Consider the following 25,361-nt stretch of genomic DNA (forward strand, 5'->3'; position numbering starts at 1 on the left):
CATAATTTTCTACTCCAAATCATTATCTTTAAAAAACATACAGGAAAAAGAGAGGTAAGACATAGAGAGAAAGATAAAAAGAGAAGTGATGATGGTGATGGTCGGGGGTGGTGGTGGTGGCCGGATTTGGCGACCGGGAAAGGAGATATAAGAGAGAAAAGTTTGAAAAATAAATATTTAAGGTTGTCGACAATGGCAGTTTACCGAAGTGGTGAGCATAATTTTATTCCTCATAACACTTAAAAAATATATTGGTCAGCTAAAATTGACCAGTTTTTTTTTATAAAGTCTTTGCACTCTGGGTAACTTTTTAGTTCCTCAAATCAGCAGCCTTTTTGTTTCTCTTTAAAATTTTGTACATTAGATAATTAGCCAAAATTTACAATTTCCATTTAAAATTTCAACCCGAAAATTTCTTTTATTTATAATTTTATCCAAAACGCAGGCCAATTTTAGCTTTTAGAAAAAAAAATTGTTTTTACCAAAATAGGCACTAAAACATTGTTGGGAATTACATTTCTCTAAGAGCTTCAAGTGTGGTTCCTCTAGTTGAGACACCGAATGTAAACTTGAACTACCTCCTTTCAGTCAGCTAGGACATTCTTGAAGGTTGAGATGAAGAATACCTTCTTCTAGACTTGATAGATAGAATGAGAATCCTTTCTGTAAAATCTTCTCCTCTCTCAGATGTGTGAGGGAGATGATTTTCTTCTGAGAAAATTCTACACCTATTCTGAACTCTAAACTGGTCCTTATATAGGCATTACCTTAGTAGAGTCCCACTCAAATAAGGAATCCTAAAAGTCCCTCAGAAAAGATAAGCTTTAGTTAGAGTCCAATCTAACTAGGATTCCTAATTAAGGTCAAAACCCTAATTAGGTTTTTCCTTTAATGTGGCCGGCCAGACTAGCCCTTAATGGGCTTAGTCTGTCCGGCCTCTTATGGTCGGCCAGGGATTTTCATTATTGGCCCAAAAAGTGGGTTTTACCCTTTTTCGGGCTTCCCTTTCGAGCCCGATTCTTTTCTATCTTTTAAGCACTATTAGACTGGATCATATCCATCTATATGCTAGTTCCCATCAGTCTATTCTCGTTGTTCAAGTTACCATTCTTATGTGTAACCCGTTATAGGATCCAATCTATGTTAGCCGCGGATAACCAAAGTGATTCGACAGTCGTAAGCGGCTTCTAGCTAAGCATTATGACTCCTAATTAAACCGTATTGATTGATCATCCAAATAAGGTCATCGTTATCCTATGAGCCAAATCGCACGCATTTCCATAATGGTCGATGGACATTTCTTCGGAAGGATATACCTTTAGACCTTAAGGACATATATCCTTCAGTCTCCCACTTGTACTAAGAACATGTGTAATGCTCGATTCCCATGTCTTTTCATATCTCATCTGATACGTCATACTTATTAGACTTTCTTGGCCGGGAGGACAAACTGTCAAAACAAATGATTAACTCTTAATTTATCATGTTTATCACGTTTCACCCGGCCTCCGTTTTTATAACCTCCTTTACGGTGCGGCGTTTGACAGGGCAAGGCTCGACATTCTTTACATAAGACGAGTGACTACTCATGTTATGAGGAATCTCTCCAATTTGCTAAATGAGAGTCATAACGTTCATATCTCCAACTTTTGAAGCACTCTCACTTGGTGGGTTTCCAGTGTATCTTATACGCTCATAAAATTGACTTGAATACTCTTATTCCCATAGCCCAAGAAACAGCGCTATCTTGTCAATCACTCAGGCTAGTCTTCTTAAGTCATTGTTGTCCAACCAATGACCTGGACTAGGGAGAATGTAATGGAATGCTTCCATGTTCACTTAGCAGGGTTTCTTTCATTAGATCAGGTATCTAACAAACCTACCTAGAACTTTTCATTATTTTGGACTGTCGTCTAAATTCTAAACCATAACTTAGATGACGCAATAAACTAATTTTATTTCGGATAACAAGAGTTTTGTAAAATTTAGTTCCCCACATAAACTCCTTTACGTGTCCAACTTTACAAGTCTCTTTAAGGCAGTCTTTCATGACCCTAATTCCTTAAATTCATACATCTTCCATGTTCGATCTAAGGTGACAGTTTAGTTGTGGATTTAATCCACCTTTTGTTTCACTTTGCCTAGTTATTATCATGCTGAGGAACGCCTTCGTCAGCTTTTACGATAATATCAGTTCCTAAAAGTGAGACTAAAACTTCTAAGTCCTAATTGTTCTTTCTTTACTAGTAGAGTTTGCAATGACTCCCACTGTGAAAACCTCTTTTCATCTGGTTGTCCTTCCTAAAAGATTCTTATCTTTATATTCGGAAGATTGACTTTCTTCGACTTATACTTTCAGAGACTCTCTCCTAGATGCTCCAATCATCTTAGGACTCTCTCTGTTATTTATGGGTGACGACATCAAATACTTCAGGTATTTCTAGATGTGCGGGTGAATATCGATCATCTTTATAATCGATCTCATGTCTCGTGACATAAGTGTTTCCCTCATATGTGCTTTTGCTCATCTGAACTTTCAAATTCTAAGCCTTGCTTAGTAGTGGTCCACGAGAGATGGGTAGAATTTCTCTCTAGGAGTATTTCTATTTAGATTTCTTCAAAACTTCTTTCGAACGAGTCTTATCATCTGTTCATCTATTACTATATAGATTTCGATGCCCAATTAATTTACCTTCGTCTGGTGTCCTATTGAGTCAGTTCTTTAACTATTTCTCAGTTCAGTATGTTTCACATACAAGACGTAAAACTAACTTGTTTCACTCCCACTTACCCTCCTGCCGAACAAGACTCTAACAATTCTTTTCAGAAAATCAATCATTGAATTCCTTTACGAATGTTTATATATCAACTCTTACTTCTGATCTCTTATGGGACTTTTATGAGTCAAGCTCAAAGTTTTATTCATAAGACTGATCTTATGAGTTCATTTATCTTGACCATAAATTTGGGAAATATGGGTATTTCCATCCATGTCTGGTTTTCACTATGAAATACCAAGTTGGATTCCATTTGTGATCTTTTGACTCCCAGCCAAATTTCAGGCTTTGGTTCTGCTATAGTTTTGTGGGTCTTCTGAAGACTCACTGGGGTTTTTGAACAATATCGTGAAACCTTCTTAACTCTTTAAGAAGTTTCCTAGTGAATTTTTTCTCGTACTCCCATTTGTTGTTCATTTGTTGTTTGGTTCGAATCAGATTCGAATATTTCTCCCACTTGTCTTCTTGAATAACTCCTTTTAAGGAAGACACCATCGAGAGCAACAATCCAATTTTGTTTTAATGTTGTGAGTGAAAAACCCCATATTTATTCCTTTGAAGAAACTATGTCTAAAGCTTTAGACTTAAATAAATGACTATTTTAGAATTTCTTCTAAAATCCATACGCCTATGGAATTCTTTTATTTTCCATAGCAGTTTTTAGGTTTAGTGGGTATGCAGCATGTATTAGACACTATTGTTCGGAAGACTTGTTATGACTAAGACTATTGATCTTATCAAAATCTTTAGTCATGTGCAAATTTATTACCAGTTTTTAGGTCAAGTTTCTTAAAACCTTCTCCTAAATTCAAGTACTTAGTTGATTTCAGTCATATTAACCATAATCTTATGTGTAACATAAGTATTAGTGATTAATCTACCTCTATTTTGTCATAAGAGATCTTGTCAGACAGGTTAGTTTGAACTACGTTTATTCTAGTTGTCTGACTAGATTAGAATAACTAATTAAATCGTTTTGGTATTTTAATGTTTGTAAGTTGATATAGGCACCTTTCTAAGAACATCATAAAACATTGAAACCAAATACTTTATTATCTCCTAAATCCAATTCTTAAGACAATGTTCAGAACGAAAAGACTAAAATCTAATAAAAGTAATGGCTATAGGAGACTAAAATCCTTCTTGAGCCTTCTCGACAACCATTGCTTATTTCGCTCTTGACGGGTTCGTCTCCTTTTAGTTAAATACCCAGCTTCCACTTGCTTCTGTCATTCATAATGAGGTGATCATTAGGTATCCAATACTTTTAAGGGAATGTATTTAATTGAATCAACTTTTAACATTTTTACCTTTTGCGAAAACTACGGTTTCGTTTTTCTTGTCTTCCAAGAATTTGGGACAGTTTATCTTCCAATAGCCTATGCCATCACAATAGAAACACTTGGGATCAGAAGAGGAATTCTTGGTTTTGGCAACTTGCTTGCCATTTCCTTTGCCCATTTTCCTTTTGTTCTTCTGTTTTCCTTCCGTTTTAAACCCCTTGTCCTTCTGAACCATTAAAAACTTCTTTCTTAGGTTCAACTACTACGATATTCTCTTCGACTCTCTGGAGCATTGTGTGTAGTTCTTCTAAAGATTTAACCTATCCATTCATATTGTAGTGCATTCTAAACTAATTGAATCCATTATGAAGGGAATGCAGGATAATATCAATGGCGAAATTCCGGCCATGATCGACTCCAAGTCGTGCTAGTTTTTCAAAAAGACTGATCATTTTGAAAACATGTGACCCTACAGGCTTACCTTTTTTGAAGGCGGCAATCTAGTATTGCCTTTGACGTCTCGTAGTTTTCCATTCTGGACTTCTTTTGGAACAATTCCCTAAGTTGTGGTATCATGGTGTAAGCATCCACGTGAATGAACTTGTCCTGAAGACTAGGTTCCGTAGTTGCTAACATTAAGCATGTTACGCGTACGGATTTCCTCTGAAGTGTCTTTTCTTACTCCTTTTCTTTGTTAGTCGAATCTTTAGTGATTATCTGAATAGGAGTTTCTAAGACAGCTGCATTATTTTCGAATCTGAGGACGAGCCCTAGATTCCGTTACCATATTTTGAAGTTATCTCCATTTAGCTTCTTATTCTCAAGGAGCCATTGGATGTTGAGAGTTTCCTTGTTTGTCATAACTAAACTACATGTAAAGAATGCAAAGTGACTTAATCTTGTTATCCTAGCAAAATCCTATTTTTGCCGTATTATTGAAGAATACTTTCCCTATTTGAATAATTCTTCAATAATACGATTCCAAGATCCCAATTCTTCAAAATTAAGCATACTACGACACTGCCCTTAACTCCGTCGACCTGGGTGAGTAACATCTTTATTGATCATACTCCTATAACTCTTGGTTGATTAGTTTCACACTTGAGTGTCAAACTAGTCATTTGCCTCGAAGTCCAAAACTCTTTTGTTGACTCGTTGAGAGTAACCAGTTTAGAGGCGTAGGCCTCTTCATAGATCTACCTATATTGTCCCGAGGTAAAGGATGGCACTCTGCGGAGGCAGACCCACCATCGATGAACAAGGCATCAACAGGTGTCTTATTCTGGGTATGCTTATACTCAAAATTCTTGTAGGGATTTTTACGTATTTTATCAAGTTAGCGTTATTGTGAACTCTATCGTAACCATTGGTGACGTATACGTAAATGTTTTATGTGAATTCTCGTAAGGTTTCGACTAAACCCTAGTATAGCCTCTTAAAAGATCTAATCTTTTAGGTTACTTCTTGTAATGGTTCGTTTGGATTTTCATCCTTGAACCACCATTGATTACACCCACTCGAATCATGATCTCATCATTCGATTCATCAATTTTTTCTATAGATCCTATACTCTAAGTATTATTCGGAAACATAGTCGTTTGTGCCAGGAATCGATAACTTGTCTAAAGGAATTACTATTCTACGCATTCACATATATAAATACATACAAAAATATGACATTAATAAGATAAAGTATGTATTCTAGATTCGTTTCTAGGTTTTGCTATGTTCCATATAGCTATTTGTGGGATATTGTGACATTTCTATGTCTAATGGGCTTCTAAGTCTATTTTCATGAAATTCGGACTAATGGCCCATTTTGTTTCTTCTTTAATGATTTTTAAAATCGATTTGTAAAAACTCCGTTTTGGTCCCTCGGATGGCCCGGGTCAATGTCGAAAAAATATGCTTGGAACCGGAAGAAAAGGCAAGAAAAATCTCCCAGTCGAGTCATGGCCCAATGGGCAAGCTAAACTCGAAAAGACTCAAGTCAAACTTGGTCAAAAGTCCTTTGACTAGTCTTGGTTAAGGTTACTTCGAACTTTAGGGACAGATGCCTAGACCATCTCGGATTTGACATGCTAGACGCGTCCTAGCATGGGACAATACTTGGCCATCTCGGACTCTAAGTCCGAGATGCCTAAGTGCACCATGGACGCGTCTTGTGCATGGGACGACATGGGTCGTTTCAGACTCTAAGTTTGAGACGCCCTTGGACGCACCAGACGCGTCTGGACGTTCCAGCCACATCCTAGGTGCGTCCAGAAGCTTCCAGTCGCATCCTAGATGCAACTGGTCATTCCAGATGCATCTAAATGCAGCTGGACTCGCGTTCATGGTCTCGGTCCTAGACCGAGACCAACTAGGAATATCCAGACGCGTCTGGGATGTCTGAGATTCTAAAATCTCGGACTCCCAGTCGGTTTTGGACTCAGAATCCTGGTCCTGCTTGGACCAGGACTTCCTAGTCGCGTCTGTCCTAGATCTCGGGATACTATACTAAGACCTGCCGGACCGGTCCGGACATGTCCTAGACACGTCCTGGCCGGTGTGGCTAGTGAGTTGCTAAAAAATTTAGAAACCCTAACCGACCTAAACCTTCTTCCTTCTCTTTCCCACTGTTCCAGCTGTTGTTTTCATGAAATATATCATCAAAAATTCCGTATTTTGATGATTTTCATCAAAATCTATTGAACATCAAACTATTTTTCGAAAATCTTTTTCAACAAACTAAGATTTAAATGTTTTGGGTCTTTGAATCCCATTCAAACCCCTAATTGATTACATCTAAATTATATTTAAACTAATCAAAAACATGTTCATTCAGACAAATCTATCTATCAATTTCAATTTTGAATCTAATTCGTTCTAGCCAAAGATAGTTTTATGCAAATGGCTCGTGATGCCACTGTTAGGAATTACATGTCTCTAAGACTACCCTAATCTAACTAGTGTTAGTAGCGGAATCTCAAACATCTAATGTTTAACACTAAGTTATCCAGGATCATATACATGAACTAACGATGAACTAGAAGGGAAGAAGAATACTTTTATTCGCTTTCCCACGAACTAAATTCCGACTAGTATTCAAAAGATAAAGAGCTTCAAGTGTAGCTCCTCTACTTGAGACACCGAATGTATAACTTGAACTCCCTCCTTTCAGTCAGCTAGGACCTTCTTGAAGGTTGACATAAAGAACACCTTCTTCTAGACTTGATAGATAAAATGGGAACCTTTTCTCTAAAATCTTCTTCTCTCTGAGATGTGTGAGAGAGATGATTTTCTTTTGAGAAAATTCCACACTTTTTCCGAACTCTAAACTAGTCCTTATATAGACATTACTTTAGTAGAGTGCCACTCAAATAAGGAATCCTAAAAGTCCCTCAGAAAAGATAAGCTTTAGTTAGAGTCCAATCTAACTGGGATTCCTAATTAAGGTCAAAACCCTAATTAGGTTTTTCCTTTATTGTGGCCGGCCAGACTAGCCCTTAATGGGCTTAGTCTGTCCGGCCCATATCCCTCTTATGGCTGGCCAGGGATCTCCCTTTAAGGGATTTCCCTTGTTGGCTCAAAAAGTGGGTTATGCTCCTTTTCGGGCTTCCCTTTCGAGCCTGATTCTTTTCTACCTTTTAAGCACTATTAGACTGGATCATATCCATCTATATGCTAGTTCCCATCAGTCTATTCCCGTTGTTCAAGTTACCATTCTTATGTGTAACCCGTTGTAGGATCCGGTCTATGTTAGCCGTGGATAACCGAAGTGATCCGACAGTCGTAATCGGCTTCTAGCTAAGCATTACGACTCCTAATTGAACCGAATCGATTGATCTTCCTAATAAGGTCATCATTATCCTATGAGCCAAATCGTACGCATTGCCATCTTGGTCGAAGGACATTCCTTCGAAAAGATATACCTTTAGACCTCAAGGACATATATCCTTCAAATATAACCTAGATGAACAAACTCTAGCTGCGTAGTTGCACTGGGTGAAAGAAAAGCGAACCTTACATTAACATTTACATTGTATGAACAAAATTCTGGTCGTGCTATAACAACCGTTTAGTGTGAATGAGTGTGACACGTGGACATAGGAAACTTTCAAAGGCCTGCATGAAATGCGGTTAACACTTAATGACTTAGCACTAAACCGGTGACTTGTTACAGCCATTTCCATAACCGCTCCCCAACTTCAGGGTCGTGCTTGGGCCCGTGCCGGCAGGGCGGCCGCACAGGGCCCCCCACCGACAACGGCCCATTTACAATAATATCCTTATAGCTATTGTTTATATAATATAGATACAAGCACATATATAAAACATCTTTTGGCCGGGCTGGTTGGAAGGGGGTAATTCCTCCCATCTGGTGAGGGTTCGAAACCCACTGCTTGCAAATTAATTTTGCTCTTTAGTTGGTTTTGTAATTAATGTTCATGGTACATTGCTAATTGGCTCTTTATATTTTTTTACTTTGTTACACTTTTTTGTACCAATTTGTTACGTATTTGGGTTCATTTTTTGAAGTATTTTTAGAAAGAGATATCTAAAATTCGTAAAAAAAACTCGAAGGTATGTATGTGAAAATCATGATACAAAAATGCTAAATCCAAAAACCCACTTTTAAATTCTATACTATATCTTGTACAAAGAAAGAATACATTTTAACAAAGAAATTATACTTTGTTCAAATTTTGTTCGTAGTTTTTTTTTTTCTAAAAGGCCCAGATTCAAATTTCGCACGGGCCCCTAAAACTCTCAAGCACGGCCCTGCCCAACTTTGCTTGTTTATTTAGTTATTTCTTAATGACAATGATACCTTCCTCTAAACCACACTATTACAATTCACTCTTTTTCAGAAAGTAGGGGGTCGGGCTTTTGGGAAATAGCCCATAGTACATTCATAAGGAATAAATCCCGACAATGGGTAACGTCGGATTCCAATATATCAACCCTATCATCTACTTGCCGAGGTTACTTTTGGACAATAACTATCTTCTAAATCATATTCTTTATGTCGCAGCTTTGGGACATAAAGAATAATATCCGGAGAATAAACTCTCTATGGAATCCATGTTTTTCTTTACATTCCCGGAGGAGTATTATTTTTTAACTAAAAAATTAACTTGATCAAACATTTCCTCCTAATCCTCATCTTCTCTATCACCATCACAACTTCCCACTACCACCATTTTGACTACCATTGTCTCCTCTTCTCGCTCCTTTGTTCTCCTCTCGTACTTATTGTTATCCTCTCTCTCGGTACCTCTCTCTATTGCTCTCCCAATCTATGTCTCTAGCTCGATCTCTCACTATTTTGCTCTCAATATTTCATTGTTTCTTGATTGATCTCTCATTATTTTTCTCTCTTTCTTACACACAGACACTGTTCCGACGAAGGGAAGTATTCCCTTCGCCCGAACAAGACCTCGAGGAGGTTTTTTAGCGAAACCTTCGAGTATTTCGTGGCCACGAAACATTTCGTGGACACAGAATGTTTTGTGACCCTGACCATTTCGTGGCGACAAAACGTTTCGTGGCTACAAAACGAACTTTGTGATCTCCATAGGGAGATTTGTACATACTGCAAGAGAGAACACGAGATAGAGGCTGCGATAAAGAGAGATAAAGACTGCGAGAGAAAAAAATAAAAACTAATTTACAGAGAGATATGTCTACCATGAGAGAGATGAAAGTGATCTACAATGGAAGAAAGAGAGAGATCTAGAGTGAGAACGACAAAGAGATAGTCAGTGACAGTGAAAGTGAGAGAGAGAGAGGACGGGAGAGAAGATGAAGATTAGGGGCAATGTTTGATGAAGTCAATGTTTGGATTAAAAGAAGAATCTGGCCTCTAAATCAAATTTTATTGACTGATTCTTTATTTCCCGGAGAATTTTCTCTATTCCCCAAAGTCGCGGCCTGTACATATATATATATACACACATGCACAACAATCTAGACGATCTTGCAATTTTGCAAACTCGATATGTTGACTAAATTCATATCGATGTACAAAACACTTATTTTAATTAACCATTTAAGGTTGTCGACTTTGGGTCAGAAATGACCCTGTTCTTATGGTTGAATCGGGCAGACTTTCTACCTAAGATTATTTCGTTAACGAATAATCAACCTTTCCCATAACAAAAAAAGAAGAACTCTTGCTGCAACATACGACAGTAGTGTGTAGTAAAAAAAATTAAGAGATGAATTAGATATTCATAATTTTAATTTTTAAATTCGTGACTACATTAAAGTATAACTTCTTTACTACCATAATAAAAAGGAAAAAAATCGTTGTAAATAGAAAACTACAAGCAATCTCAAATTGATAAACTAGTAAAGAATGTTTATTAATTTAGAAAACTTATAGTTTAAAGTAAAAAAAAATTGAAGAGCAAAGTAATAAAATTGACCAAAGATGCATTTGTTGAGAGAAAAAATAACATCCGAAACACAATCTAAAAGACAAATGCTAAACGAAGCTGCATAATTGTTTCACAAAGCTATTTGCTAGACACAACTTTTTTTTTTATTAAATTGCTAAACAACACCAAAAGTTGGTTTGTTGGTTTTATCTAGCAAATATTTTGTTTAACCTTAAATTGCTAAATTCAACTATGATTTAACTCTACAAAATATTTCCAAAAAAAAAAAAGTTTACAGAATTATTTACTAGACACAACTTTTTCTTTTGTTGAATTATTAAACAAAAAAAAATTATTTTATTGGTTATCTAGCAAATATTATATAGAGAACCTCAAAAAAAACATTACTCCAAATTAAACCCTAAAAATAATCAATATTAAATAGATAGAGTTTCTTTTTAAAAAAGATTACTAACTTGAGTCTAATATAATTTATTTTATAATTTATTTTAAGAAGGATTACTAATCTGACTCTAACACTCTATGTTAGAATTTCTTTTTAAAAAGGATTACTGATTGACTCTAACACACTCTATTTAATTTCTTTTCTAAGAATTACTAATTTGACCATAACACAATATTTTTTTTGTATGACTTATTTACGCTAAGAAGGGGTGTCTCAGTTACTTGCTATATCTGAGAAGGGAAATTAATTTGTCAAGTTAATTTTGAAAGAAAATGTTTCAGTTCCATGATTATATATAGGTTGAAATCGGTATTGTCAACCTCGTGCATTCGAATGAGACTATTGGGTTTAACCTCCAATTACAACATGGGATGCTCTGATTGGAATATATTATTTTTAATTATTTGTTTAAATTTGGTTAACTTTTTAGCTTAATGTTCGATTAAATTTTATTTATGAACAATTAATTATGGTAATAGAAATTTGAACCCTAAGATTTTTGGAGAAAATAATTATGTTATGGAGTATTTGATTTTTCTTTGTGGTGTTGGTTTAGCAACTTAGGACAATATTTAATTAGTTTTATTTAGTTATTTTTATCCAATAGTATTTTTGAGTAAAATAGAGTTGTGTATAGCATGGAGGAGAAATTCGGTTATACTTGATTTTTATTTGTGGTGTTGGTTAGCAATTTAGGACGCTATTTTAATTAGTTTTATTTGGTTATATATGTCCAATAGTTTTCGTTAGTAAAATTATAGTTGCGAATAGTAGCATCCATCTAAAATTGGAACGAATCTTTTTGCTACCAAAATATTCAAACATGAAAAGCAGAGAGTGGTATATGAAATGGTTCAAATTTTGATTGAACTATGGATATTAACTTGAATCAAATCATAATGCCAGAAAGAGTATAAAATCCTATCCCACAGATCTAATGAGGAGGCACATTTGAACGATAACAAGGAGCAGTTGTTATGACGACATTTTGCTTCCACCCAACATTGGCCAAATTTGCTTTGCAGTACAAGTAATAAGTTCCGAGTAAGACATAGATAATGAGATGTAAGATAATCAAATTTTAAGAAAAAAACATACAAGATTATATACTTCAAGCTCGACTATTGTATTCTTTCGCTCTACAGTTTAAGAAACTCGAATGAACAACACAAAAACTATAATAATAGGTCAATCAATCAAAATCGGTAAGATCAATCTACATTCTGTCATTTAAGAGTTTCATACTTTTGGGGAGATCAAAGGAGGAGAAGGAGCAGTGACGAGCCCACATAGGGGCATGTGGGGGCGCAGACTCCCACGACCCTAACGTGGCTCGTTAATGTTACGCGACATTTGCCACTATATTAGATACATAAATCTATATATATATGTTTCTGTTTTTCAAAGACAATTCTTCCCTAGCTTAGTTGGTGAAACGATTATGTTTCAATATTGAGGTCAAGGGATCGAGTCCCATACACAACATTCTTTTTTACTAGAAAATTTCCACTACTTACATGTTTTTTTCTAAAATATCTACTACTTAAGTTAGTTGAAATTATTGTTTGGTTTAAGGTGACTACTTATTAAAAATACATTATAAAGGTCATGCTTGGCTTAAAATTGGTTCTTAATAATTGAGATAACTCAATTTTGACCTCCTCAAAGTGACCAACTAAATAAAATGGCCTCGTAGAGATGATGAGTTTTCAAAACGTCCCCCTTAATTTTGATTTTATTTTGTCTGATTTTTCGGTGACTTGTATTTTGAATTTCAAAATTGCCTTTTTTAGACTTTTGTGATTTTTCGGTGACTTGTATTTTGAATTTCAAAATTGCCTTTTTTAGACTTTTGTTCTGGTAAACATGTTATTAGAAAGAAAACTTAATCTTGATCTTCTCTTCCATTACGATCACTTTCTCTTCATCATCTAGCATTGTTCTTCTTAATCTTCACCATTATCTCTTCATCCCCTCTTTTGTTTTTTATTTTAGTATATTTTGGGAATCCAGTTGGAGGAAAGATCCTTGATCCATATCAAGAAAATTAGAGATTGATTGTTATACATCAAAATTACCACAAAATATCTAAACTATAAATAAAATTTTGTTAAGAATTTGCTCCAATTCTAGCTTTATCGTGTAATGTGGAATTCTTTCATTAACTATAACAAAGAGGTGCCCCCACTCATAAAAGTTTCTGGCTTCGCCAAGTCACATAAAAAACTAATATTTTGGTTTCACACAATATCTATTATACAAATCACATCCTTGTGACTAGGACACAATCTATTATATTAAAACAGATCAGTCGGTTATCCAAGGGATAAGTCTGACCGTCCATTTTATTTTAGAGATTTAGTTGGGAACACATCTGACGGATAATATAAAATCCTTTCATGTAAATACACTAAAAAAAGAAGGGTATCTATGTAAATCGTCAAAATTAGTTAGAATAACTACCCACCTATTTCTCTCCCAGGGATTACATCTTATAAACTACCCACTCTCCCATATCTTCCTAATTTCTCTTCTAGCTATTTCACTTAAAATTGAAATTAAATCTTCCAATTTTTTTATCAAATTTTTTCTGTTAGTGATACGTAAATACAATTTTCCCTCTCTCCTCTTTAAACACACGGTTATCTCTCCTATATTGAAGTTAATGTAATTTATGTTGTAATTTAAATTTATTTTTTTGTTCCTCAAAGGCGTTAGCCAAGAGGGATATTCCCCGTCCGTAGGACGGGGAAGAAACCTAGTAATTACATAAAATATGACTTGCCAGTGTGACTAGGACAATATTAATAGATTTTCTAGGTGACTAGGACCACCACATTACAAGAACAAATCCAGCCATACATTCTCTTTTCCTATACTTGAATCCCACTGTCCATGCTGCAATGTCTGTTTGGCTACCAAACCCTTCATTTTCCTTTTACCTCTCACGACTTTTAATCCCAAATGGGCGGTCCAAATACTCCCTTCCTCTTCCATTCTCCTCTCTTCAATCGAACATCCGTTGCTCTTTCTCTCTTTTAAATCAAACATCCCCCCCTTTCGTCCAAATGAAGCTTGATTCTACTTCCTCCTTACATTGCCAACACAGTTACATAGGTAACGTTGATGAAAAAGCCCTAATCGATCAAAATAGTCGAGAGAGAGAGGATGAACACTTCAATAGTCTTCTTTCTTCCGTACATTGCGAAGAGACGAGGAAGAAAGAAAAGAGAGCAGGTGAGGAAGAATCTCATTGAGGAAGCTTTGTCGTAGTTGTTTCCCACCTTGGGTCGAATCTCATTGAGGAAGCTTTGTCGTAGTTGATGAAAGAGGACGGGATAGTGCACTTGAATAAGGTAGGAAGGTCACCTGTATTGTTTCAAACAAGTTCCTAACTTGATTTTGATTTTGACCTTGAGCAAGAAGTATGTCGTTTATATAATTTGATTAACAATTGTCAATTACCCTCGACCAAATATTTTGCTTTGCACGTCATATGAATCAAACAATGTAAACGAACTTGTCAATCTGATAAGTAAATAAGTAATGAATATGGATTAGTGACCGAAAAAAAAAACATTGACGAAAATTGTTCATTTAGTGAAAACCCTAATCCTATCTTTATATGCATTAGTAATAAATCATTAATCCTAAAACAGTTTTGCTATTTTAGATGTATTAAACAAGAGCAATCTATTCATACCAATTTTAGTAAATTGGCTCTTTTAATGATATTCATATTCACCATTAATCTTTAATCTTACTCATCTTGTGGTGAAACCCATGAAATGGGTAAATGTCAAAAGGTGTTCGATGAAATGCCCAAAAGAAATGTTGAATCATGGACAATTTTCTGTTGAAACATATGGTGCTTTGTTTGTTGTTGAAAGAAACGGCACTTTCAAAAGTTCAACCTTATCGAGATAATCTCACCACAACTGATAGTTTTGTTTACTTTGATCTTCATGGTGGTTCATTTTAGTTTGTGTATGTTTGATCAAGATTTGAGATTTTCATCTATAGGGTAGAGAAATAGGACTCCCAACTGCAACTGTCGGCCTAAGAATTTTATTTAATTAGCATCTTGCGGTAACTCCATCTTTATGCTTAAAAATATTTATTTTTTCTTCCTCTTTCAGTCAAAAATTGCTGCACTGGTAACAATTCAATGAGAGTTATTTGATTTTGAGCATTTTGATCTTCACATTTTCAATCAAAGTCCTAACATGGCTATATCAGTATATGTCAACCAAGATAGTTTGTATGCAAAATAGTTTTGTTTACTTTGACTTTCATTATTCATTGTTTCTTCGTATGTTTGACCAAATTTTTTATTTTCCTGTGTAGGATGAATTAATAAGACAAACTTTTTGTTTATCCAGTTACAGGTGGTAAAGCAAGTATATTTGTTCAGCAATGACATTGAAAAGCTGCATCATTTATGTGGTCGAATGAACGTTGCAGTAGAGAGGCGGACCGACGGTGGGACACAACTGGTCTGCAAAAGTTGGTCTTAAGATATTTAAATTTAAGCGATAAGAATGCGGAGAATCAGTCCACAAAGGTATTGTAATTACTTTAATTAATTTCAGTTTCCTGTTCATGATGTTTTGTAGTGACTATTCAAAGTTGTTGCTTCTCTCACTCTTGATCATGATGTTTTTTAAACTCTAATGCAACTAGAAGTCGTGAGAAACTTTAGTTCAATGGCTTGATAATAGGAATTTGTTGAAGGCTTCTTATATAATTGTTGTATACCTTAAGGTTCCAAAGTTATACACCTGTTCCTTTGTCAAAAAATCCTTTAAAATAGTTACTTAAGGCCCTAAAATTTATCAAACAGTATCTTTGGTGCGCCGGATAAATTGTCCGGCTAAAATTTTTAAGCTCATATTTATTGAACTTGAAAGAATTTCCTAAAGGAAAGATGCATCACCTACATTTGTTTACTTTTCGTCTGTACATGTTTTTAAGTTACATCTCAATGCTTTGTTTGTTCTTGTTAGTTTTTATAATGTGACGTATATGTTTTTTATCAATAATAAAGAGGCAACAAAGTGGAAAAAGAAGGAGATTTTGGTCTTAGCAAGGTTTAATATTATTATGGATGTTTTCATCGATTGTTTTTAGAGTACTTTATTGATTGTGTTTTGGTAGGTTCAAATTTACCAATAAGAAGCACACACACACACACACACACACACACACACACACACACACACACACACACACACATATATATATATATATCTATTATACAAAACAGATCGATGTGACTTGGACAAAATAAATGTCCATTTTGCTGACAAGGATTAATGAGGGTCCAAATATCTAGAAGTGGCACTTCATCTCAATGGAGCGTCCCTTTCTCTTCCTCTTCTTCTTCTTCAACCGAACATTTTTTCTTTCACCCCAAGTCCCAATTAATCTTGTTTCTAGTTCCTCTTTCCATTGCCAGACATAGGGTTATGGGTCAAATTTTTTTTTTGCTGTGATTCTCTTCTGGCTTCTGCTTGTGAGTATTAGAGATAAGGTTTATTAGTTCAAGTCGAAGATGGTGAAAGATGGAATTTATAGATTTTATTTTGTTTAATTTTTCCTTCAATGATATCTCTGATCGATAGATAATGTAAGTTTCTCTCGCCTTCTTCGTTACTAATGTTTATAAGTTTGTAATTGGATTTGACAGATGCTTCTGTGTCCTAAACCACACCTCTGACAAAAATTTGTAAATTTTTCAATCTAAGAGCATTCGACATTTCCATTTTGGCATCAAAGCAACAGAGGTATATTTTATTATTGACTCCCTTTTTGTATGTTCTCCGAAGTTCATTCAATTTGAGTTGTTCTTAGTTAAAGAAATCAATAGATTTTGTTGTATTTAGTATATTTATTTTGTTTAGAATATATGATCAAGGTTCGAGTGGGCTTCATACGTTTTGGTTTCATATTTTGATTTTTCTGTATATTGGTATGTGCTTTTTTTTGCATTGATCTCGCCCTTACCTTTTTGTAAATCGTGTGAAGGCATTGAAATCTCATTTGTGCAAACTTAAACCTTTTCCTTCTGCCCTTTTGCAACTCAATAGATCAAACTGAAGAAGGATATACGAGGCATGGGTTGGATTCTATCATGACCAAGGACTGGGCTACATTGTCGTGTTGGGCTATATCAGAGTTATCATCGTTGGAGATGAAGCTTGGGAATTAACATTATAACCAGGTATAATTGAATTTCTATAACATTTTTAACTCATATTTATAAAAAGTTACATCTTTTCCAGTTCATAACTTCATATCATACCAATTTGTGACGTTTCACCTTGAAACAATGTTCATTTTGATAATTTTGTAATTCAAAAGTTCAATTGTAATCGAAATAAACAAGGTCACAGGTATGGGTTGGATGTTATCGTTGCCCACAACGGGGTAAAATTGTTGTGCCGACCTATGTCAAATTCATCATCATTGAAGAGAAACTTGGGATCAAAACTTACAACACCGTATATTTGTAGTTATGTAACATTCTAGCTTATGTTCTTAAACATATATCTTTTTCGGTTCATATCATTGACATTTGTGGGCTTTCACATAAGAACAATCTTGTTTTCTGTATGAAACGAGAGGTTGCTATTCATTTTGAAGTGTATATGTAGACACCATTATCTTGATTTGAACATTGAAGATACTTAGACTAATGAATTTTCTTAATGGGGAAGTCGGATGTAATAAGGATCCAAGAAGCAACATTCTTCGAAGACCTTTATATTTTTTGTTGTAGAGCGCAACTAATCTTGATGGAAAAACTGTAATTATGGCTGGTTTAGACGGTGGTTACTCGAGGTACCTCACCCTTCATTGTTATTGTTACCTTTCTTCTCTTACATTTCAGTAATATAAAGTTTTTGCATGTAATAAGGATCAATGAAGCAACATTTTTCGAAGACGTTTATGAATTTTGTTGTAGAGCGCAACTAATCTTGACGGAAAAACTGTAATTGTGGCTGGTTTAGACGGTGGTTACTTGAGGTACCTCACTCTTCATTGTTATTGTTACCTTTCTCTTGCATTTCAGTAATATAAAATTTTTGCATCTACCATTTCAGACAAGTAATAGTTCACTATAATTGTTGTAATTGACAGAAGTACATTTGGTTCATTACTTAATATTCAACAGTAGCTAGCAGTTTAAATAAGTTAACGATTCGACCGACGTGAACTATGTGGTAAACTAGCTTTCTTAGCCTCTAGAAGAACAACACAAATTGAATTGATAGCCAGGTTTATAGTTCGTAAACCGGTTTCAGAACTTGAGTTTTGGAAGTGACGTTGGAAATTGAATCTTCTATCACATAATCTCTTTTATGAAGTATTTATCACTGAAAGTTTCTAGGGTTGCTGAGAGTTTGAGCAATCTGGTTTTAATTACTATCTCTAGAACGGACAAAACCCCTATTGGTTGAAGATTACTTTCTCTGTGTTCACTTTAAATAGGAAATAAAACTGTTGCAGAGCTCTTCAATGAATTTTACTAAATTTCCATAAGATTCATTATTTGAATTAGCAGCAGTAAACATGATTGACAGAATTCCTTCAACGAAAAGACTGAGTAGATGTAAACCAAGGTACTTACTGAGTACTGAGTAGACTCGTATAGTAGTTTCCCTAGAAATTTATTGTAAATTCAATTTCTTGTTTCCATATGAAATATAAAGCTTTTTGTTGCTTAAATGCGTTACGACCAGTAAATTAACTGCGTTTGTCAATTTCTCATGATACGTGTCTCCAACCATTTCTGATCCTGACTAACTAATATTAGCAAACGTTGTGGACTGTCGTAGTCCAGTCCTCCTTTAAATATAAATGTTGAACACTTTGTTGAGTTGTACTTACATCCTCCTTTAATTCTAGCGTTGGATCATTTATAGTAGATAATACATTCAGATCTGATGTATCCACATATATATCATGAAGAAACTATAATTCAAGCTAATTTGTCAAGGACAAAGACATTCAGAATTTGAGAAGAAGTGGACAAAAACATATGAAGTCAGTTGCATTTTGATTTTTTTTTTCTAATTTAAGTTAATTGTTTCTCAAACCGAGCGAGGAACGACCAATCAATAATAACCTCTTTTTGGCAGTATACTGAAAACAATCGGCGTATCAATCCCAATGAAAGCGATTGTCTTCGTTACTTATATAATGGGGTTGATGGATGGGTTGTAGTTTTTGGGGAGACTTGGAGGTTGAAACTTTGATTCTTTACCATTTTAAGAATTTCTTCTTGGTAAGACTTAAAAGGACAGATAATAGGCAAAGTATCCATGAGGTATTTGTTCTAATGTAGGAAAACATCAAATTCAGTTTTACTTCTTACTTGGTATGTTTATGCTGGGTTGACTCCTTTCTTACGTTCATCGATACTAGTATTGTTTGTCCTTGCAGATGTTGTTTTTCTTCATCAGGTAGCCATTTCATAATTGTAGAAATTAGAGTTTCAACCGTTCATTTCTCATCTCACTTCGGTAATAATACCTTTAATAATTCTTGATTTTGTAGATTACAAATATTTATAATCAAGAATACGAAAGTGCAGTAGGATTTTGACCAGACACTCGTGGGCGTATAATAGCTGCATTGATTATCTCACAGATTCTTCTCATTGGATTACTTGGTATGAAAGAGCGGCCCAGTCAACACTTTCATCATCGTTATTGCAGTCTTGACCATTTGGTTCATAGATTCTGCAAAATCGGTTCGAACCTCCCTTCGAGGTATGGATATTGTATATTGTATTAGTTAATGTAGTTTCATGAGTAAATGCAACATATTATTGGAACATCAAACTAACCTCGGTATTAACTCAAGAGCCAATTTTGTGGGCCCGTTATTAACTTTATGGATCATAATGTCAAGACCAACAAACTTATCTATTGTTCAGCATTACTTCCTTCTTCTTTTTCAAACGAATGACCACATATATTGAGTGAACCATTACATTTTATTTTTAAACAACTGCAAAGCTTCAACATGGTTTCCAACTTCACTTTGTTAGTTTTTTGGGCTTACCTATGAATATAAGCAAAATTCGATAAGAAGAAACCCATGTACAATTGCATGTGTCCTAAATATTTGATTTTGTTCGATCAAGTGATTATGTTTCTTGGGTTCTTCGATTCTCAGATAAAACTTTTTAGATTCGTTTTGTTATTGATTAACTGGTTACCAATCATGGATGAAGTATTTGATTTCCATAGACCCCCCCCCCCCCTCCCCCTCTTCAGTTTGGTTTGTGGGTTACTCTCTGCATGGTCAGTTCATTTTTGCCGATTAAGTAAATTTTAATGTGTATGGTTCAACTGATATATATTCTGGTGTAGGAAACTGTGAGAGAGGAAATACTTATTGAGGATTGGCAACCCCCTCCACTTCAAAAGGTTTTATCTTCGTTCAATTTTGAGAAATTTTTAAGTTTTTATTTTTATTTATGTTGTCCTTTTTTATGAAACGAGTATTTTTGTTTTAGGCCGCCCTTGATATGCCTTAAAGTTTTGTTCAAATTACTTTTGGATAGTTATTAAGCAATTTAAGTGAAATTGACAAAAACTAACAACGGAATTAGTGATTTTGATCTTTATAAAACGGTGCATGAAATTAGTAGATTCGATTTCAACAAATAATGTGAATATGAGGCGATTCAATTAACAATGGTCCATGTAAGCAACATTGAAAACCAAAAGAACTTCTTCCTCACTATATATCTATTAACAATGGTCCATGTAAGCAACATTATCAAGAGCAATTCAATTTAGATCTCTTTGATCGACTTCAATGAGGCTTTAACATTAGGGATTGAAGGTTACTTCTTCTGTTTATTTGATCTTTATCATGACACATTCCGACCCAATGGTTTGACTTGTTGTCTTCGAAATTATCTTTTATTTATCATGGTGTTATTTCTAATAGACCAAAATCTTGAATTCGTGCGATATTATTAAGTCAAATTTTGAACATGTAATGTATGCTATAATTTTCAGAAATAGAAATGGTTCATTTTCCTGGGACAATGTTAGCTACTTTTTAATTTACTTGTTTCTTAGTCTTTAATAAAATGCTTTAGTTGATTTCTTTATTTTCCATTTGTACAGGAAGAGGAAGTGAGAAACAAAAAGGGTTGGAGACTGTTGGTAGAAAACTCCATGTGAACTACAATTCAGTTGTCTGAGTATAAAGAAGTCACAGAAGAGAATCACGAGGGAGAGTAGATCAATAAAACAACAATTGTCAAATGTCTTCACAAGTATGTGACATCCACAAGAATTGTATCACAATTCCGTGAAGATTTTAGGCTAATGTTATGGATGTCTTTTTTTTAAAAATTCATTGAAGGATGGAATTTCTTGGAATTCTTCTGTAAGTGAGAACTATTTCCCTGAATTTACACGATTGTTTATTAATGTCACAAATATAATTGTTGGACTGATTTTTTTGTATTTGGGTCGTTACTTGGTTCATTAATTGTTAATTAACTTTTTCTAAAAACTTTCTAAATTGTAATTTGTATATTGACTTCTTCTGTTGCGAAAGGGCATTCCCCCGCCCGTAGGGCGGGGGTTATGTCTAGTGTATATATATATATATATATATATATATATATATATATATCAACTTAGTTTAAATAAAAAATCATGACTAAACATAAGTCTAAACCAACAAAAATTTCACTCTTATTTTGGTACGTACACAATATAGAACAATATCTGCAAAAAGATTCAATCTAGTATCATTTCATATCATAACTAAAATATGATGTTAAGAGAACCACAAGAATCCTTTCTCCGGGTTCTTAATTCAATAATGTATTAGCATATGACAATAACCAATTCAGTCAATCATTTTTTAAACATATAACATAACCATAGTTTGATTCACAACCAAATTAGCATATAACATTAATCTATGAGATGACTGTTCACAACCCAAGTATTAACGAGTAACAGTTACAAATTAGGAAAACAAAAAAATTAACACCATAAACTACAAAATTAAAAGAGGCAGTATCAAGTTATTAGCAAATAACAATTACCAATTAAGAACATTTTCTGTTTTTTAACAGTGGTAATATAAGTTTGATGGCTATGAGAGGGAGAAAAAAGCAAGTAGACTTAATTTTAGAGCGTGTTGAAGTCAGGAAGAATTTCAATAAAAAAAAAATTTCAACAAAAAAAAAAAAGGTCAGGAAGAAGGGGAGAACGTGGGAAAACACAAAAAAAAAAAGCTTTTTAGGGTAACTGACCAAAATAACCTTTGGTTGGATACCTAATTACTTCATAACCGTAACACGATGGTATATCCCGCCGTTAAGAAAAAACCCTAGCTAGAAGATTTAACACAAACGTGTCATTAACTTGCTTGTTTTCCGGAACTTTGTTAACCGTTTTTCTTTTAGTAGAAATTAACCGCTCTCACTCCTCTCTACAGCACAAATCTCTGAATTTACTTCTCTCTCTCTCTCTCTCTCTCTACAATAGTATAGTACACAAGTACTCTGACTTCTACAAGACAGAATCTAATACTCTAATCAGGTATCTCGCTTAATTTGTTTTATTTCATTATGATTTCCCTCTAGCTTATTGTTCTAACTACTTTTTCAACCCTTAAGTCTTAACTCTCTGTCTCTCTCTCTCTCTTTCTCTCTCTAATTATACACAGGTGAAATTCTAGAAAGTGTAAGATAATGTTAGAGTTGAATACAGTACTTTATCAACATCAACAACAACAATATCCTCAAGAAGAACTAGATCAAATGATAATGAAGATCAGTAACAATTCTACATTTCAACAATCAGATAAGCTACAATTCCAAGTAGATAATGATGATGATGATACTAAGCATTTTGATGATCCAATTAATTATATTCCACCAAATCCATTCATTGATCCTTACTTCACACTAGAAGATTTCTCATCAACGTCGTCTTCATCTTACAATGTCGAAAACTACATGTCGACTGAAGTACAACAACATTTCTCTTCTTCTTCTTCACCATTGAATCAACAATTTTCTGAAATCTTTCAACCACCTTCTCAAAATGATGATAATGTTGATGATATTCTCTTAGGGTTCTACAATAATAACCAAAACCCTAATAAGCGCCTCAAGAGTAGCTTTTGTACTGACTACTTGGTTAACAATCCTTACTACTATGATTCTATGTTTAATTCTTCGTTTGCCGAATACCCTTCAATGAATTCTTATCTGAAACCTAGTAACCTTGACATCTTGCCTCAAGGACTCTTCTTCCCTTCAACTGGAATACCTATCACTATGGGGATCGATATTCCGGCGTTAGCTTATTCAGGCGGTTGTGATAATCAAACAATGGCGAGTGCTAGTAGTGTTAAGAAACCGAATGAGAGTGGTGAGGGATTATCGGCACAGAGTGTAGCGGCACGACAAAGGAGGAGAAAGATTACTGAAAAGACTCAAGAGCTTGGGAAGCTTATACCTGGTGGAAATAAGATGAATACTGCTGAGATGTTTCATGCTGCTTCTAAATATGTTAAATACTTACAAGCCCAAGTTGGTATTCTTCAGTTACTAACTAATCAGGTACCCTCTCTCTCTTTCGTACTTCGGTTCCACTTAGTCTTTGGTTTTAGTCTCGTCTTTGTCTCACACGACGGGTTCCAAAAACACATTCTCTCACTCTTGATTTTGATCTTTTAGTTGATATGAAGTGTATAAATGAAAAAGGAATTCATGGGTAGTTTACAAAAATGCAGGGAAATCAGGATGAGAAGGCAGAAACAAAAGGAAATAACAAATGTGAACTTCAAATGCAAGTTCTTCTTGCATCTTCAACTATACAAGAGAAGCTCTATCTAAAGGAGAAGTGTTTGGTTCCCAAAGATTTTGTCGAAACCCTATCAAAGGATACAGAGATCATATCAAATCAAACAGTCTCTATGGATATCGAAGCTTTGGTTATATTGGAATTAGCCGTTCAACTTGATGGAGAGAAGACTCTGAATTGAGGCTTAAGTTTTTTTTTCTCTAGTTTGATTTGTTGTTTAATTTAACTTTTTTTTTTTTGTATCTTTTTTGTTTGTTTGTTGTTGTTAATCTAATCTTTTCTTGTAAATAACTAATTTCCAAGAAATTGATTAGTTAATTCATTATTTGTTCCCTCACAATCATTTCCATCTATAACAACTGTCGGATCATCAAGAATTGGTAATGAATTTATTAGAAAGGAAAAAGAATGGATTTTGTGTTCAGCAACTAAAGGCTTTTGTTTTTAGTAGATATATTATATATTATTATTAGATACTCACAGAACTAATAGGGTTTTCATTTTCCTAGCTTATTGCTCCCTTATATTATTGATCAGGTGCATAATGTCTTTAGACAACTAGATTTTTGTGAAATCTCTCTATAGTTTTAACACTTGGGTCGCTAGAGCCTAGAGGCCATTTCCAAAATATAAAATAAAGATTTTTTCGGTCTTTACCCCTAAAAATGTCAAGTCAGGTAGGTGTTTACCCATTAGAGTGTTAACCCTAAATAATTTGCTTTACCCAAATTTTCCTTATGGTCCTTGTATTCAAAAGAAATTTTAAATAAACAAAAGTACCAAAAACATTACAACAAAATGGTTTAATCCTATTTTACTCCACTTTCTTGAGAACTAACCTTAGGAACTAAAATGAAGTTAATTTCAAGAAAAAATTAAAATATTGAATATTTACGTATCCCTTTTTCGTCTTCCGCTTTATCTCATCTAACTTCCACTCACCTCTTCCTCTCTCTGGGTCAAGAACTAAAAGCACCAAGCAAGATAAGGTCTCATAAAATCGACCCAGAAGATAATAAAATACCAATAAAATACCATCAGAAGGGCACAACTTGTTATAATTTTCGTTGTAACTTTCTGCCTCTCAACAAAAAAAAAAAGAAGAAAAATATAAGGAGTTACTAGTTTAAATTGACGGGAATTAAAGAGAAATAATCGAAATGGTGGTTTTTGCGCTTATTTATAAAAATCGTCCCCCTAGATATAATTTATATCAAACTCTCAACAAAAAATAGACGGTCAGAGTGTTTTTATATATCAGATTTTGATCGTAGAAAAATCTAGTATCTAGTTTGATGGCGAATGAAATTTTTACTAGTCGATCTTGCAGCGTGATCTTGCGGCTATTATCATGTTAAACCGTGTATTAACATAACCTTAACTTGGTTGTGTAAGCAGGTTAACAAAACCGCTGAAACACTCATCAAGTTTAATTAACGAGTTAGAAAGTTTCAACGCTTAAGAGATGCAGTTATACCAAAATGAGAGCTGATTTACCGCCATTTCCTAACCGTCCTCAGTTACCTTAACTTATTTACCGCCAAAACCGTCCTCAATTACCTTAACTTATTTACCGCCAAAATGGGAGCTCATTTACCGCCTATGGGTAT

The 25,361-nt window shown here is 34.5% G+C and overlaps 1 protein-coding gene and 1 long non-coding RNA gene across 2 annotated transcripts; both read left to right on the forward strand.

Moving 5' to 3' along the window:
• The first annotated feature begins 13,800 nt into the window (after positions 1-13,800).
• LOC147557439 (uncharacterized) lies at positions 13,801-21,436 on the forward strand. The gene is made up of 9 exons (XR_015234027.1): positions 13,801-14,247; positions 15,274-15,455; positions 16,581-16,677; positions 16,981-17,114; positions 17,611-17,920; positions 19,340-19,359; positions 19,454-19,668; positions 20,275-20,331; positions 21,043-21,436. It is a non-coding gene; the product is annotated as an uncharacterized LOC147557439 (long non-coding RNA).
• A 937-nt stretch (positions 21,437-22,373) lies between these two features.
• LOC147557440 (uncharacterized) lies at positions 22,374-24,083 on the forward strand. Its single transcript, XM_086664213.1, has 3 exons — positions 22,374-22,479; positions 22,607-23,507; positions 23,681-24,083. Exons 2-3 carry the CDS (start codon positions 22,632-22,634, stop codon positions 23,930-23,932), a joined length of 1,128 nt encoding a protein of 375 aa, XP_086520339.1. The 5' UTR covers positions 22,374-22,479; positions 22,607-22,631; the 3' UTR covers positions 23,933-24,083.
• Positions 24,084-25,361: the final 1,278 nt, after the last annotated feature.

Source organism: Eschscholzia californica, unplaced genomic scaffold, assembly GCF_041429995.1.
Source record: "Eschscholzia californica isolate CP2 unplaced genomic scaffold, dmEscCali1.0.p SCAF_2, whole genome shotgun sequence".
NCBI lineage: Eukaryota > Viridiplantae > Streptophyta > Magnoliopsida > Ranunculales > Papaveraceae > Eschscholzia > Eschscholzia californica.